At 40.2% G+C, this 16,633-nt stretch overlaps 1 protein-coding gene across 1 annotated transcript; it reads left to right on the top strand.

Annotated features, from left to right (window-relative positions):
- Positions 1–264: 264 nt before the first annotated feature.
- LOC132221624 (olfactory receptor 4L1-like) lies at positions 265–1,203 on the top strand. The gene has a single exon (XM_059675880.1). The coding sequence runs from the start codon at positions 265–267 to the stop codon at positions 1,201–1,203; it is 939 nt and encodes a 312-aa protein (XP_059531863.1).
- The last annotated feature ends 15,430 nt before the right edge of the window (positions 1,204–16,633 follow it).

Raw genomic sequence — 16,633 nt, 5'->3', positions numbered from 1 at the left:
AGTATTATTTGATAGAATACAGTAGAAAACAAAATTTCACTATTTCAAATGCTCTTTAATTACTAAGAATATTGTTACTAAGTGATGTGACCCATAAACTAATCTCTAGTTATAAATAGTGATGTGCTGATACATTTCAGATGCCCTCCAATCACCAACTATTATGCATTAACTAGAAATAGAAAAACATTGGTGCTAACTGTGGCTTAATTTTCTTTATTCTTTTTGTAGAAAGAACTTCTGGGACTTCTCTGATTTGAGTAAATGGATCTCAAAAATGCATCTGTAGTGACTGAGTTTATTTTACTAGGATTTTCTGGACAATGGGAACTTCAGATTTTCTTCTTTGTGATATTCTCCTTGGTCTACAGTGCTACTGCATTGGGAAACATTCTCATTATAGTCACAGTGACTTTTAGCGCCACCCTTCATTCTCCCATGTACTTCCTCCTTGGAAACCTCTCTTTTTTGGACATGTGTGTCTCCACTGTCACCACACCCAAGATGATCACAGACTTGCTCGCTGAACACAAGACCATCTCCATATGGGGCTGCATGACCCAGATGTTCTTCATGCACTTCTTTGGGGGTGCTGAGATGACTCTTCTGATAGCCATGGCCTTTGACAGATACGTAGCCATATGTAAACCTCTGCACTACAGGACAATCATGAGCCATCGCTTGCTGAAGGGGTTTGTGATACTTTCGTGGATAATTGGGTTTATACACACCATGAGCCAGATGGTACTAATAGTGAATTTGCCTTTCTGTGGCCCCAATGTTGTAGACAATATATTTTGTGACCTTCCCCTTGTGATTAAGCTTGCTTGTATCCAGACATATACCCTGGAACTATTTGTCATTGCTGACAGTGGACTGCTCTCACTTATCTGTTTCATCCTCCTGCTTGTCTCCTACGCTGTCATCCTGGTCACTGTGTGGCAACGGTCATCTGGAGGGCTCTCCAAGGCTCTGTCCACATTGTCTGCACATGTCATTGTAGTCACTCTGTTCTTTGGACCTTGTATCTTTATCTATGCCTGGCCATTCAATAGTTTTGCAGGCAATAAAATCCTTTCTGTATTTTACACTGTTATCACACCCTTCCTGAATCCGATTATTTATACCCTGAGAAACCAGAAAATGCAAGTGGCCATGAGAAAATTACGGTTCCTACTTATTAGCTCTATGCAGAACTTCTAAATTTAAGCACAATACAATTAACAGTACTTTCAAATACTAAAAGAACTTGAATAGATTATACATAACACATGCTTTCACTCTTCTTGTGTTAAAATCATAACCAGTAGAGAATAAATTAATAATAAAATATTTTTGATGATCACAATGCAGTTATAGCATATAATGATAATTAGCAGCCTGCAGCAAAACAGGCATAAAATCATTGAGCACTTTTACCTAGGCATTCAATATATATTTACTAATAAAGAAATAAATATGACTAATTAGAGCTTTAGTCTTCTTATTTGGCAAGGTAATATGTCAAATTTTTTTTGTTTGTTTTTAATTAAATCTTTATTGTTCAGATTATTACATTTGTTCCTCTTTTTCCCCCCATAACTCCCCTCCTCCCAGTTCCCGCCCCACCCACCCTCCGCCTTCACTCCCCACCCACTGTCCTCATCCATAGGTGTACGATTTTTGTCCAGTCTCTTCCCGCATCTCCCACACCCCTTTCCCCCCCAAGAATAGTCAGTCCACTCCCTTTCTATGCCCCTGATTCTATTATAATCACCAGTTTATTCTGTTCAGCAGATTATTTATTCACTTTATTTTTAGATTCACTTGTTGATAGATGCTTATTTTTTGTTCATAATTTGTATCTTTACCTTTTTCTTCTTCTTCCTCTTCTTAGAGGATACCTTTCAGCATTTCATATAATACTGGTTTGGTGGTGATGAACTCCTTTAGCTTTTCCTTATCTGTGAAGCTCTTTATCTGACCTTCCGTTCTGAATGATAGCTTTGCTGGATAAAGTAATCTTGGTTGTAGGTTCTTGCTATTCATCACTTTGAATATTTCTTGCCATTCCCTTCTGGCCTGCAAAGTTTCTGTTGAGAAATCAGCTGACAGTCGTATGGGTATTCCCTTGTAGGTAACTGAGTTTCTTTCTCTTGCTGCTTTTAAGATTCTCTCTTTGTCTTTTGCTCTTGGCATTTTAATTATGATGCGTCTTGGTGTGGTCCTCTTTGGATTCCTTTTGTTTGGGGTTCTCTGTGCTTCCTGGACCTGTAAGTCTATTTCTTTCACCAGGTGGGGGAAGTTTTCTGTCATTGTTTCTTCAAATAGGTTTTCAATATCTTGCTCTCTCTCATCTTCTGGCACCCCTATAATTCTGATGTTGGTACGCTTGAAACTGTCCCAGAGGCTCCTTACACTGTCTTCATATTTTTGGATTCTTTTTTCTTTTTGCTTTTCTGGTTGGGTGTTTTTTGCTTCTTCATATTTCAAATCTTTGCCTTGATTCTTGCGCTCCTCTGGTCTGCTGTTGGGAGTCTGTATAGTATTCGTTATTTCAGTCCATGTATGCTTAATTTCTAGTTGGTTCTTTATCATAACATCGAGGGTCTCATTAGTTTTCTTGAGGATCTCACTACATTTATCGGCGGCTTCTAGACAGTTCTTAAGAGACCTTAAAAGTGTGGCTCTGAACTCAATATCCTCCATTGACAGTTTTCTCCTGTTTCTTTGTCTCCGCATTTTTTATGCTTTCTTGGTGCACCCCATAGTGGTCTTTGTGCGCAGTCTTGTTGTAGTTAAGCCTTGATTGTTGTCGGCAATGCCGGGGGTGTTTTGACCTCCAGGCTAACTGGCTATGAGAGTCCACTGTGTCTGCAGTGGGAGAGCTTCTGTGCTGGATCTCTAGAGCGGTGCTAATCTAGCGTTTGCCTGAGGCTATCGGCAAATGGCTCTGTGCAGGGCTTGGGTGGGACGGGTCCCCGGGGATCTACAGGGAGGGTCCCCTGGGATCTACAGGGCGGGCCGGAGTGAGCAGTTATGGCTGCTCTCAGTTCTGTCCCTAGGGGCTCTGCCTCACAGAGCCCCAGCAACCGCTGCAAACCTCGGAGAGAAAGCTGCCTTCGAGTTCCAACCGAAGGCACCGTCCTGCTTCTCCCGTTTGAGTCTGGGTACCTAGAGACTCACCTGGATCTGGAGCTCAGAGTCTGAAACTCCCTCCCGATTGAAAACAACAACCGCGCCCTCTGCCTCCAGCCCGATCCACGTGCACTCCGCACCTTAGTATTTCACTTCAGCACTGCACCTCCTCTGAACCTGGGTATGATATTCTCTTTCCTCCTAGTTGTAGAATTTCCACTCAGCCAGCCTTCCTGTGGTTCTGGATGATGTCCGTTCCGTCTTTTAGTTGTTTTTTGAAGTGGTTGTTTGAGGCAGCAATCTCCGGTGTTTACCTATGCCGCCATCTTGGTTTCTCCTCAGGGCCGACTCAGCACCAAGTGGCAAAAGAGAGCAATATGTCAAACTTTTGAGCAAAATAGATTCATATCACAATTCTATATAACAAAAGCCCAGCAAATGAATGGTGGAACGACCAGTTGCTATGTTGGGCACTGACCACCAGGGAGCAGATGCTCAATGCAGGAGCTGCCTCTGGTGGTCAGTGTGTTCCCACAGCAGGAGAAGCCGCTCAGGGGGCGGGTTCAAAATGTCTTGGCTAACCAGAATAAGTGGCTGCTCCCACAGCGGGCCCCCCAGTGCACAAATCCCATGCACTGGGCCTCTAGTTTCATTTTAAACAAAGATGAATGCTAAGCAAGAAGAATCCCAGAGTTTCCATTTACCTAAATATATTCTAATTATATTAATTGAGAACTTAATTTGCATCTCATGCTCTAATGTGGAATCGTGGTAGACAAAATTTCTTCTTTTTAAAAATTGTCTTTATTGTTGAAAGCATTACAGATGTCCCTCTTTTTCCTCCCAATTGTCCCCCTTCCTTCCCACTCCTGCCCCCTTTCTAGGCCTTCACCCCTCTATTATCTGTGTCCATGGGCTAATCATATATGCATATAAATTATTAGGTTGATCTCTTCCCTCTCCACCACATTCCCTCTGAGGATCCTCAGTGTGTTGCCTGCTTTCATGCCTCTGAATCTATTTTGTTTGTCGGTTTATTATGTTCATTAGATTCCACATATAAGTGAGATCATGTGATACTTGTCTTTCTGTGACTGGCTTGTTTCACTTAGTGCAATACTCTCCTAGTACCTCCATGCTGCCTTAAAGAGTAACAGATCCTTCTTTTTACAGCTGCATAGTATTCCATGGTGTAAATATACCACAGTGTTTTTATCCACTCACCTACTGATGGACACTTGGACTAATTTCAGACCTTAGCCACTATAAATTGCACTGCTCTGAACATAGGGTGCATACATTCTTTCTGATTGGTGTTTTGGGTTTCTTAGGATATATTCCTAGAAGTGGGATCACTAGGAATATGGCAGTTCCATTTTAAATATTTTTAGGAAACTCTACATTTTTTTGCATAGTGGCTGTATCAGTCTGTATTCCAACCTGGTAGTGTACTGGGATTCCCTTTTCTACATCCTTCCCAGCCCTTATCATTTGTTGATTTATTGATGGTAGTTATTCTATTTAAGTCTCATGCCTATTTTTTATTGGGTTATCTGCCTTGCTATTGTTGAGTTGTATATATTTTGGCTATTAACCCCTCATCAGCTGTATCATTGACAAATATGTTCTCCCGTATGGTGGTTTTCCTTTTCATTTTGATGCTGGCTTATTTTGCTGTGCAGAAGCTTTTTATTTATGGAGTCCTATTTTTTTCCTTTTTTCTTTGTTTCTTTTGCCCTCAGCATTGTATCAGTGAACATTTTGGTACATGAGATATCTGATATTTTGCTGCCTATGTTTTCTTCAAGGATGTTTATAGTTTTTCAGCTTACATTTATCCATTGTGAGTTTATTCTTATGTATGGTGTAAGTCAGTGGTCTAGTTTCATTTTTCATGCAAACACCATTTATTGAAGAGACTGTCTTTCCTCCATTATATGCTCTTGCTTCCTTTGTCAAATGTTAATTGAGCATAGTGGCTTGGGTTGATTTCTGCATTCTCTGTTCTGTTCCATTGATCTATATGCCTCCTCTTGTGCTAGTGCCAGGCTAAGGTTTATTCTTGTTATGATGATTTGCTTCATTCTTCGGCACTAAGGTGCCTTTTGTTTTAAGAACTTGAAGGCTGGTTTTGAGTTATGATTTAATTAACTTATTTATTATTAAATTGAGTTATTATTGAACTGACTTCTCCTTACCTAGAAATGGAAAAATAATTGGCTTCTCCATAGGCTCAAACATCCATCTAATTAAACAAAGAGAATGAACAAAAGGAAAAATAAGTGCATACATATAAATAATAAAATTTTGGGCTCTGCCTTTGTCTTTTTACCTAATATCACATCTCCATATATAATCAAGATAGACTACTATTTATTTTGTCACCCTGTATTTCACTTAACTAGGATTAAATTCCACTGACAGAATTATCAAACACCAGTGTATATAACTACAGAGAAATTGGACTTAAAATTTTTTGCCTAGCCTGGTGTGGCTCAGCGGTTGATCATCGATCCAGGAACCAAGTGGTCACCGGTTCGATTCCCAGTCCAGGTTACGCGCTCAACCCTCAGTAGTGGGCATTCAGGAGGTAGCCAATCAATTATTCTTTCTCATCATTAATGTTTCTATCTCCCTCTCCCTTCCTCTCTGCAATCAATAAAAATATATTTTAAAAATGTTTCCAACTTGCACTAAACATGAACAACATAATTTTAGAGTAATGAAATCTTACTAATTTCACAATTACATGGATTTAGGAACTTAAAATAGAAGAAAGAGAAGGAAACTTTTGGAATGCTAAAAGCAGTAAACCAGCCTGAATCGTGTAGGACATGACAGGAATAGAAATGTTTATAATAATTTGCTATCGATTGAATAATAATCAACCATATAAAGAGTTAAGAAACTCCATAAGCATTAACATGGAAAATTCCCCAAGATACATGGAAAGTTAAAAATAAGGTGCAAGATATTGTGTATGATATTGTTAAACAAAATCTTAACTTCCATGGCTGAAAGTCTTTTTATTTTTTAATTTTATTTTTCTTATTGACATTATTACAGATGTCCCTATTTCCCCCACCTTTGTCCACCTCTACCGAACCCCAACTCCCCCTTTCCTCTGGTTATCAGCACACTGTTGCCTGTGTCTAGGATTTACAGATGGACAATAGACATTATGAAAAAAATGCCCAACATCACTAATCATCAGAGAGATGAAAATTAAAACCACATTGAGATATTACCTCACACCTGCCAGAATGATTACCAGCAATAAATCAACAAACAATTGCTGGCAAAGCCTTTTTAAAAGAAAGAATTTATTGGGCCATGAAGGACCAGGTCCTGGGACATGAAGTCTAAACCAGAAGCAGCAGCAGTAGGTAGAAAAGGCAATGTGTCCATTGTGAAAGAGTTGAGGAGCACTTCAAATTTTTTATTGATTGATTGATTTTGAGAGAAAGAGAGGGAGAGAGAGAGAGAAATCAATTTGTTGTTCCACTTATTCATGCATTCATGTTTTTATATGTGCCCTGACTAGGAATCAAACCACAACCTTGGTGTATCAGGATGACGCTCTAACCCAATGAACAACCTGGCCAGGGCGGAGGAGTGCCTTTTATACATTATGTTTTGGGGAAGAAACATGTAAATTGCTTTGAAAGAATTTATATTTGCTACAGATGAGGAGATGGGATAAGGTAAAGTGTGGTCAGTTCTATAATGGGAGCACCGCCTGTAAGGAAGGAATATTTATTACTTTTGATTGGTTACAGGCAACAGTCCTAAAAATTTATGCAAATGCAGGATGCAGTGGTGGTCTATTGGTGGGCCACTAGACTCCTGGATGTTGATTCAAAGCTCCAACACCCATTCAGGAATGTGAGCAGTCTTTTTGTCAGCTGGCCCTCAGTAATTAACAGGCTAACTGCTCACTCTCTCTCTCTCTCATTCTCCAGGTGCTGTAATTTAATTTAGAACATAGAGTTTTTTCTTGTCAATATGATTTAAAGGTATGTTCAAATGGTGGGGAAAGAATGTACATAAAAATTTACTTATAACTCTGAGTGGTGGACATACAGTGCAATATACAGATCTTGTAACATAGAAATCCACACCTGAAGCCTATATATTCATGTTGACCAAAGTCACCCCAATCAATTTAATAAATAAAAATAATAATTAAAAAATTTACTTACATAGTCATAGTTTTGAAATTTATGCATTAAAATATATGCAAAAAATAATAAGCTAGACTCTAAATATGGTAGCAAAATCCAAAACCAAAAAAAGGAAAATATCTCATTTTATGAGTTTCACTTATATGCAGGAAAAATACCATTTAAGAGAAAATAGTTAGTATTGAAGAATGAATTATACATTTTTATTTTATACACCAAATGTTTAGAATGGAAGATGGTGGGAAGCACACATATTGCTTGAAAGCAATCAACCGTAACGTTTGTTTTGTTTCTGTTTTTAGAAATGATGACAAGATAGGCATGGGATATAATTGAGGAGCAGTGAACATGAGGACAAGTGGAAGGAGTGAAAAACTTTCAGAGTGGAAGAACATGATTAAATGATAGGGAGAGGGAAGAGAAAATGATAGAGCTAGATTTAAAGAAAACAAAACAAATAGAGAAAGAAAATTAGGGGACTATAAGAGACAATAAATCAACAGGGAAAATATAACCAAACAAACATAAAAATAAATTAGTAAAATATAGGCTTATTGATGAGTGAAAGGGAAGAGGAAAAATTAGAAAGGACACATGAAGAAATCTTTCACAGAAATGGAGAAATGTACTCCTTGGGTCTCATCTAAACACCTGGTTCCAGGAGCTGGTCTGACCACTGTTTGTACTCCAGGCATGCCCAGTGTTGCCTGAAAACGTTTTTGTCTCCATCCTAAGAATAAGGAGAGCTCATTTCTCTCACCTTTCTACTCCTCAACTGTATCATTATTGCCAGAGTCAGATGAATCTCTGAATTAGCTTAAATGGCAAGGAAAATTAGAGATGTAGTATCAAGGATTTTCATTTCTGTTTCAGCCTTTTCTGACAACACTTTTCCCACTAATTTGGTAAAAATTGTATATTTTAGTCTGAAGAGGGATATAATTTGTCAACTTTTTTAAAGAAACACTTTATTTTACCTAGAAAAATTCTCTCTATGACAACCACCATTTCAGAATCACAGGTATAGAAGGTGAGCATGGGAGGTGGAAAGAAAATAGATCAAATATGTTAGGTAGTATGGAATCCCATTGGTTAGATAGAAGTGGAAAAAACAGGTGAAAGATAGGGAAGAATGCAAGAGCCTAGAACCTTCAATTGCAAAGCCCTTCAAAAATCCTCTGACGTCTTAGAGATATTATTAAACACAAATACACCATGAAATACCAGTCTGAATGAGCTTATAGAATTCACAAGAAGAGGGCTCTTGACTATGATTTTGAGTGTGTTTTTATAGGCAGATAATGGAACAATGTTGAGAAAAATGGCTGTCTCAATGGAGAAAAGAAGTAAACAGAGACCTAATTGGAGAGCTAATAAAATATTTTTTAATTAAAATTTAGTGTAGGGTTCATTCCCCCCCCCACCCCCACCTTGTGTGTGTGCACGCTCACGCGCACGTGCCTATAGTGTTTATATTCATATCTGTTGATATGTTGAGGTATGACTTTCATAAGTTCCTCTGGTTGCTAGTAGTAGTACATGGGAACATATATTAACCACTCTATTCAGAACTAGGGATAGTTAGTGTAGATACTTTTAATGTTTTCTAAAAGTTGTAACTTTAACAATGCACTGTACAGACTTACTGATGTTTTTTTCTTTAAATTTATTTCTCTTCCTTCTCAATCTCAGCCTTCTCTTTTTCTTTACTTTCTAAATACTAACTCAGTAACATTTTCTGTCAAAGATTTCCCTCCTCTTTGCACCCCATGTTCCACAGAACTTACTTAAAACAACTGCACTATTTATTAAATAGTATGGGGAACATTGGTATGCACTATACTGTATTTTTCTGTAGATTATCAATTTGCAAACTTTAAGAAAATTTCATACCCATAACAAAAAATATTTTGAGTACATACTTGATATATATGCATACCTACTTATAAAGTGTATATATATAATTATAACTAATATATATTATGAATATTTAAAAAGAATAAAATTAAAATACCCTGATTTGCATGTATGTGATTAACAATATACATGTAATAAATATTTATAAAACTAGAGGCCCGGTGCACAAAAATTTGTGCACTCGAGGGAGGGGGGGGGTCCCTCAGCCCGGCCTGTGCCCTCTCATAGTGTGGAACCCCTCAGGGGATGTCCACCTGCTGGCTTAGGCCTGCAAACTGGGGGATCAGACCTAAACTGGCAGTGAGACATCCCTGTGGCAGCCCAGGAGCCCTTGGGGGATGTCCACTTGCCAGCAGGGTGCAGGTCTAAGCAGCAGTCGGACATCCTTAGCACTGGTGAGGAGGCAGGAGAGGCTCCGGCCACCACCGTTCTGCTGGCAGCCATCAGCCTGGCTTGTGGCTGAGTAGAGCTCCCCCTGTGGGAGCGCACTGATCACCAGGGGGCAGCTCCTGCATTGAGCATCTGCCCCCTCATGGTCAGTGTGTGTCATAGTGACCAGTCATTCCCAGTCGTTTTGCTGTTAGGGTCAATTTTCATATTAACCTTTTATTATATAGGATAGAGGCCTGGTGCATGGGTGGGGGCCGGCTGGTTTGCTCTGAAGGGTGTCCCGGATTAGGGTTGGTGTCCCGCTGGGGTGCCTGGCCAGCCTGGGCTGATGGCTGTTTGCAGGCTGGCCAAGCTCTGCAGCAGGGACCTTCACCCCATGGGGTTGTGGCCAGCCTGGATGAGGGGCTGAGGGCTGTTTTCAGGATGGCCACAGCCCCTTCTGGGTCGGGGGGGTCCCACTGGGGTGCGTGGCCAGCCTGGGTGAGGGGTTAATGGCCTTTTTCAGGCTGGCCATGCCCCCGGGCGACCCAAGCTCCCTGACTCTTTTTTTTTTTTTCTGGGATTTATTTATCTTCTATAATTGAATCTTTGTAGCCACCGCCATCTTTGTGATTGAGTGATGGAGTGCTGGTTAATTTGCATATTACTATTTTATTAGATAGGATACTATTTTCTTTCAACCCATCAGTGGATAATCATGTGGCCCTTCTGGAATTAGCTCCCAACACTAAACAGACTGAGCCTTAAGTGTGAATTTTTCCCCACAATAACTAGTGTTCTATTTTTCAGACATGGTTCAACTTCTAATTCTAAGCTCTGTAAAGAAGTGATTTTAGACTAGTAATATTATTTTTAGTTATTTAAATACACAAAAATCATCAATTAATAAAGCTGTGTAAATAATTTCTGTATTTGTTCAAACTAAACAGTAAACACCTGCATTATTCTATTACTGGTCAATATAATGAAAAATATCTCATTCTAGACTTAAATAATGTAACCATAGTCATCTTAGTTTTCTTTTCTTTGAAAGGAATGGATTAAACTACAGGTCCTTTATTGTTACTTCCACTTCTTTTATTCTATAATTATTATTATTTGAGATAATTAATTTAATATTTTTATATTGGCAAATTTTATATTATACTATATTGTTTGTGGAAAGACTCTCCCTTGGGTACCATACTGGGACTCAGCGAAAGAAGATTTGGAGTATAGAATAACTGAGATTCAGATAGTAACCATTAAGCTGCATGAACAAGCTATGAAACGGCTACTTGGTGGTACTTAACCAAGGATACAGATAGGTTACTACCTCTAAGTTAGGTGAAAAGTAGAGTTATTGTTGGGATCCTGATGATCAGTTTCAAGTTAGGGTAATACAAGGATACCAGAGGAAGGGCAATAAGAGTATTACTAAGAGAACACAGAGAGCAAAGCAAAGAGTTAGCTGGCAGAAACTTGGAATTCAGAGGAAATACTTAGTAAAAATTTTGAGTTAATGAATGTGGGTTGTATTTTCCAAGAAACTGGCTAGTTTCATTTTTTCGCAACACCATTTATTAAAGAGACTGTTTTGACTCCATTGTATGCTCTTGCCTCCTTTGTCAAATATTAATTGAGCATAATGGCTTGGGTCAATTTCTGGGTTCTCTATTCTGTTCCATTGGTCTATATGTATGTTCTTGTGCCAGTACCAGTACCTCTTTGGGTGTCTGGTTATGTAGCTCTCTCTCTCCTGCATTGACTTAAAGGTACAAAATACAACACAGCAAGGCACAATGCACAAGGCACTGAACACAAATGTATTCACGATACTAATTACCCCAAATAAAGGTGACCACCAGAGAAAAGAGAATTTGGGGATTAAAAAAAAAGAGTTCAAAAATGATATTGAGAAAAGGAAAAAAAGTAAGAGAGAAAAGAAAGAGGATAAGAAAGAAGTGGGGAAAAACCATTTATATGGGGAGAAAACTCCAATAGAACAACTAATAAAAAACAATGCAGGGGAGAAACCAAGATGGCAGCACAGGTAAACACTGGAGTTTTCTGCCTCAAGCAACCACTTCAAAAATACAACTAAAAGACGGAACAGACATCATCCAGAACCACAGGAAGGATGGCTGAGTGGAAATTCCACAGCTAGAAGGAAAGAGAAAAGCATACCGAGACTCAGAGGAGGCGCAGTGCAGAAGTAAAATACTAAGGTGCAGAGGTGCATGCGGAGCGGGCTGGCGACTGAGGGCACGGTTGTCGTTTTCAATCGGGAGGGAGTCTCAGGCTCTGAGCTCCAGTTCCGGGCGAGTCTCTAGGGACCCAGATTCATATGGGAGAAGCGGGACTGTCTGGCATCGGTCGGAACTCGAGGGCAGCTTTCTCTCTGAAGGGCTGGCAGCGATTACCAGGACATTGAGAAGCAGAGCCTCTGAGAGCAGCCATAACTGCTAGCCCGCCCTGTTGATCCCGTGGGACCCACCCCGCCCAAGCCCTGCAGGGAGGCTTTTGCTGGATAGCCTAAGGCAGAGGCTAGATTAGGACCTCCCTAGAGATCCAGGAGCCAGGAAACCCAGAGGTCAGAGTGGGACCATCCAGTTTGAAGCTCTGTGGAACCATAAAGGACACACTCAGGGGGCAGACTCAGTGAGCACCAAAGCCCCATTGAAGCAAGTCTTTCCCCAGAGGGGTGTCTCCAGCACAGAAGTTCTCCCACTGCAGACACAGCTGATTCTCCCAGCCAATTGGCCAGGAGGTCAATTCCTCCCAGTGATAACTATAACAATCAAGGCTTAACTACAACAAGACTATGCACAAAGATCACAAGGGGTGCACCAAGAGTGTCCTCCTTAGGTAATTGAGGAGGCTGAACCACTGGGCCCTAGAGGACACTCAGCACAGTAAACCACTTTATCAACACAGGGAAGCATAAAAAATTCGGAGACAAAGAAAAAGGACACAAATTACTGAAATGGAGGAAAGCAAACTACTGGATATAGAGTTCAAAAGCACACTTTTAAGGTTTTTCAAGAATTTTCTAGAAACTGGTGATAAACTTAATGAGATCTACAAGAAATCTAATGAGACCCTCGAGGTTGTGATAAAGGACCAACTAGAAATTAAGCATACACTGACTGAAATAAAGAATATTATACAGACTCCCAACAGCAGACTAGAGGATTGGAAGAATCAAGTCAACGATTTGAAATATGAAGAAGCAAAAAACACCCAACCAGAAAAGCAAAATGAAAAAAGAATCCAAAAATACAAAGATAGTGTAAGGAGCCTCTGGGACAGCTTCAAGCGTACCAACATCAGAATTATAGGGGTGCCAGAAGATGAGAGAGAGCAAGATATTGAAAACCTATTTGAAGAAATAATGACAGAAAACTTCCCCTACCTGGTGAAAGAAATAGACTTACAAGTTCAGGAAGTGAAGAGAACCCCAAACAAAAGGAATCCAAAGAGGACCACACCAAGACACATCATCATTAAAATGCCAAGAGCAAAAGACAAAGAGAGAATCTTAAAAGCAGCAAGAGAAAGAAACTCAGTTACCTACAAGGGAGTACCCATATGACTGTCAGCTGATTTCTCAACAGAAACTTTGCAGGCCAGAAGGGAGTGGCAAGAAATATTCAAAGTGATGAATGCCAAGAACCTACAACCAAGATTACTTTATCCAGCAAAGCTATCATTCAGAATTGAAGGTCAGATAAAGAGCGTCACAGATAAGAAAAAGCTAAAGGAGTTCATCACCACAAAACCAGTATTATATGAAATGCTGAAAGGTATCCTTTAAGAAGAGGAAGAAGAAGAAGAAGGTAAAGATACAAATTATGAACAACAAATACACATCTATCAACAAGTGAACCTGAAAATCAAGTGAATAATCTGATGAACAGAATGAACTGGTGATTATTATATAATCAGGGGCATAGAAAGGGAGTGGACTGGCTATTCTTGGGGGGGAAAGGGGTGAGGGGGATGCGGGAAGAGACTGGACAAAAATCGTGCACCTATGGATGAGGACAGTGGATGGGGAGTGAGGGAGGAGGGTGGGGTGGGAACTGGGTGGAGGGGAGTTATGGGGGGAAAAAGAGTAACAAATGTAATAATCTGAACAATAAAGATTTAATTAATAAAAAAAAACAATGCAAACAACTAATACCCAGATATGAATGCAAACTGCAAATAACAACTAATATCAAGTGAGGAGAGGAAAAACAGAAGCAAAAAAAAAAGAGAGAGAGAAACAATCACACAAACAAAAAAAAAACAACCCATTCTAATCAACAAACTAACAACAATAGGACAGAGAGAAAGAAGGGTAAAACAAAACAAAAAATAAATAAATAAAAACAACTAAAAAAAGCAACAACAAAAAAGTGAAGAGAGAAAAAATTTGGATAGTTGAAGAAAGAGAATAGAAAAGTGTGTATGGACTGGGAGCAGGGGATCGGAAATTAGATATATAACTATTAATGAATTTTTAACAGGGGGTAAAAAGAAGGAATAGGGAAAATCTAAAGCAGGAATGGGGTAAGGAAAACAGGACCACAGAAGGGGAAAAGTGAAGAAGAGAGTGTTGGCATAAAGGTAAAGTTGAGATAGAGTAAAATGATGCTAAAGGAAAAATGATAATAGAATGTAGAACACTAATTCCAAAATAAAATAAAATATAATAAAGAGGAAAATAAAATGAAACTTTTTAAAAAGGTAAAATAGTAGTAGTAATAATACTGATTACAAATAAAAAGTGTAATAATTAAAAGGGTAAAATCAATTGAGAAAAAAAGAGAAAAAATTTAGTTTCTTAAGTAAAAGATAAAAAATAAAAATGTGCAGGAGTGAAGGTCATTCACTTTCTCTACTGTTCTGTTTGGCATGCCTGTTTCCTCTTAGGTAGTCAGGACAGTATTGAAGTTCCCAGCATTCCACAGCTCCTCTGTGTCTCAAGCCACAATCTTGTTTTCAAGCAGGCTGTATTTCATTGTTACTCAGCCTGCCTGTGGTTGTATTTACACAAGAGTCAGTTTGTGATTCAACCCCTGGGTGGCAGTGTTTCTGTTTTGACATCTGGGGCTATAAGTCCTCTCTATCCAGTATTTAGAATTTGTTTACAAATTCTGGTTTGGGGGTATGGACTGCCTCAGAGCTGGTTTTCTGATCGTTTCTCCCCACTCTGATCCCCAGGTTTCACAAAAACAACTTTCCCCTGCAGTCTCTGAGAGTGTTTTTAATTGGGCGATCCTATGTACCAGGCTTAGTAATCAAAAGCAAGGATTTAAAGAGAAAAAAGAGCCAGAGTAAGTGCATGAACTTGCGACTTTTTTCGCCCCTGCACTGAGCATGACTCTGCTCATGCCTCTGTGCAAGTCTTTTTCCCCCCCGGCACAGAGCAGCCAGTTTCCTGATAAAGCTTCAGGCTGCCTTTTTGTGCCCAGACCAGCTATAGGCTGATTTCTAGAGTTCCCTTCTTCCAGCAGCCCTGTGCACCCCCTTCCACATTTGCAGATTATGCTTGCCCCTACGTGCGTACATTTTGTGGGCACAGACTTCCTCTGAACCTCCAGATTCCACTGAGCACGTTTCTCCCTTCAGCCTGGATCACAGACTTCACCTTTCTCTGGGCAAAATCTGACCTTTCCCTTCGAAGGTGCACAGTTCGTCCGAGTCTGTGTATTCGCGCTGCTTGAGACCCGGTGTTTATCGGTTCGCAACTGTTCCCTGGGTGTTGTGGTTGTAGGGTCCTAGGAGGTATCCAATTCTTCCCAATTCTTCTGATCACAGCCACTCTCCCCTTCAAAATGTCACAGTATCTGCAGCGGAGCTGGTTGCTCCAGGAGAGATTTCTGCAGCAGTGGAGGCTGCCGGGTCAGGGGAGCCTGGTCCAGCAGTCCCCATCAGTCCCTTGGAATATAGATGTCCCTCCCTCACAAATGGACACTCCCCGCACATCCACACACTCTCCTTTGTTCTCTCACTCATACATTATCTTGCAGTCTGCCTTCCTGTCAGCAGCTATCTTTGATCCCTTTCCACAGCTTTTTTTATCCATTCACCTACTGATGGGCACTTTGGCTATTGACAGATCTATAATAATATAATATGCTAATTAGACCGGACAGCCAAATGACCTTCCAGACATCATTCCAGACGTCTTTCCAGATAAAGCTGTGGTGATGGGGCCAAGGCAGAGGCGGTTAGGGGTGATCAGGCAAGAAGGCAAATGGTTACGGGTCATCAGGCAGGCAGGCAGAGTTGTTAGGGGCCATCAGGCAGGCAGGCAGAGTTGTTAGGGGCCATCAGGCAGGCAGGCAGAGGGGTTAGGGGTGATCAGAAAGGTAGGCTGGACAGTGGTTATAAGCCAGCAGTCCCAGATTGCAAGAGGGAAGTCCGGCAGTCAGACATCCCCTGAGGGGTTCCAGATTGTAAGAGGGTGCAGGCCAGGCTGAGGGACCCTCCCAATCCCTCTCCCTCCCCCGACCCCCAGGCAAGAATTTCATGTACCTGGCCTCTAGTTGTAAATAACACTGCTATGGACATAGGGGTGCAGATATTTTTTCGAATTGGTGTTTCAGGATTCTTAGGCTATATTCCCAGAAGTAGGATTACTGGGTCAAAAGGCTGGTCCATTTTAAATTTCTTGAGGAAACTTCATATTGTTTTCCGCAGTGTTTGCATCAGTGCACTAGGGTTCCCTTTCTGCACATCCTCACCAGCACTTATTGATGGTAGTCATTCTGGCAAGTGTGAGGCTATATCTCATTGTGGTTTTAATTTGCATCTCTCTGATGATTAGTGACATTGAACATTTTTTGCATGTTTATTGGCCATCTGTATGTCCTCTTTGGAGAAGTGTCTATTCAGGTCCTTTGCCCATATTTTAATTGGGTTGTTTGTCTTCCTGGTGTTGAGTTGTATAAGTTCTTTATTCATTTTGGAAATTAACCCCTTATCAGATGTATCATTGCTAAATATTTTATCCCATACAGTGGGTTCCCTTTTCATTTTGTGGATAATTTCCT

Source organism: Myotis daubentonii, chromosome 1, assembly GCF_963259705.1.
Source record: "Myotis daubentonii chromosome 1, mMyoDau2.1, whole genome shotgun sequence".
In the NCBI taxonomy this organism is placed as follows: domain Eukaryota; kingdom Metazoa; phylum Chordata; class Mammalia; order Chiroptera; family Vespertilionidae; genus Myotis; species Myotis daubentonii.
Note: the sequence above shows the minus strand (reverse complement) of the source record. Positions and strands in the feature narration are given on the sequence as shown.

Coding starts and splice junctions, on each gene's coding strand:
- LOC132221624 (XM_059675880.1), top strand. CDS start 265: ATGGATCTCAAAAATGCATCTGTAGTGACTGAGTTTATTTTACTAGGA.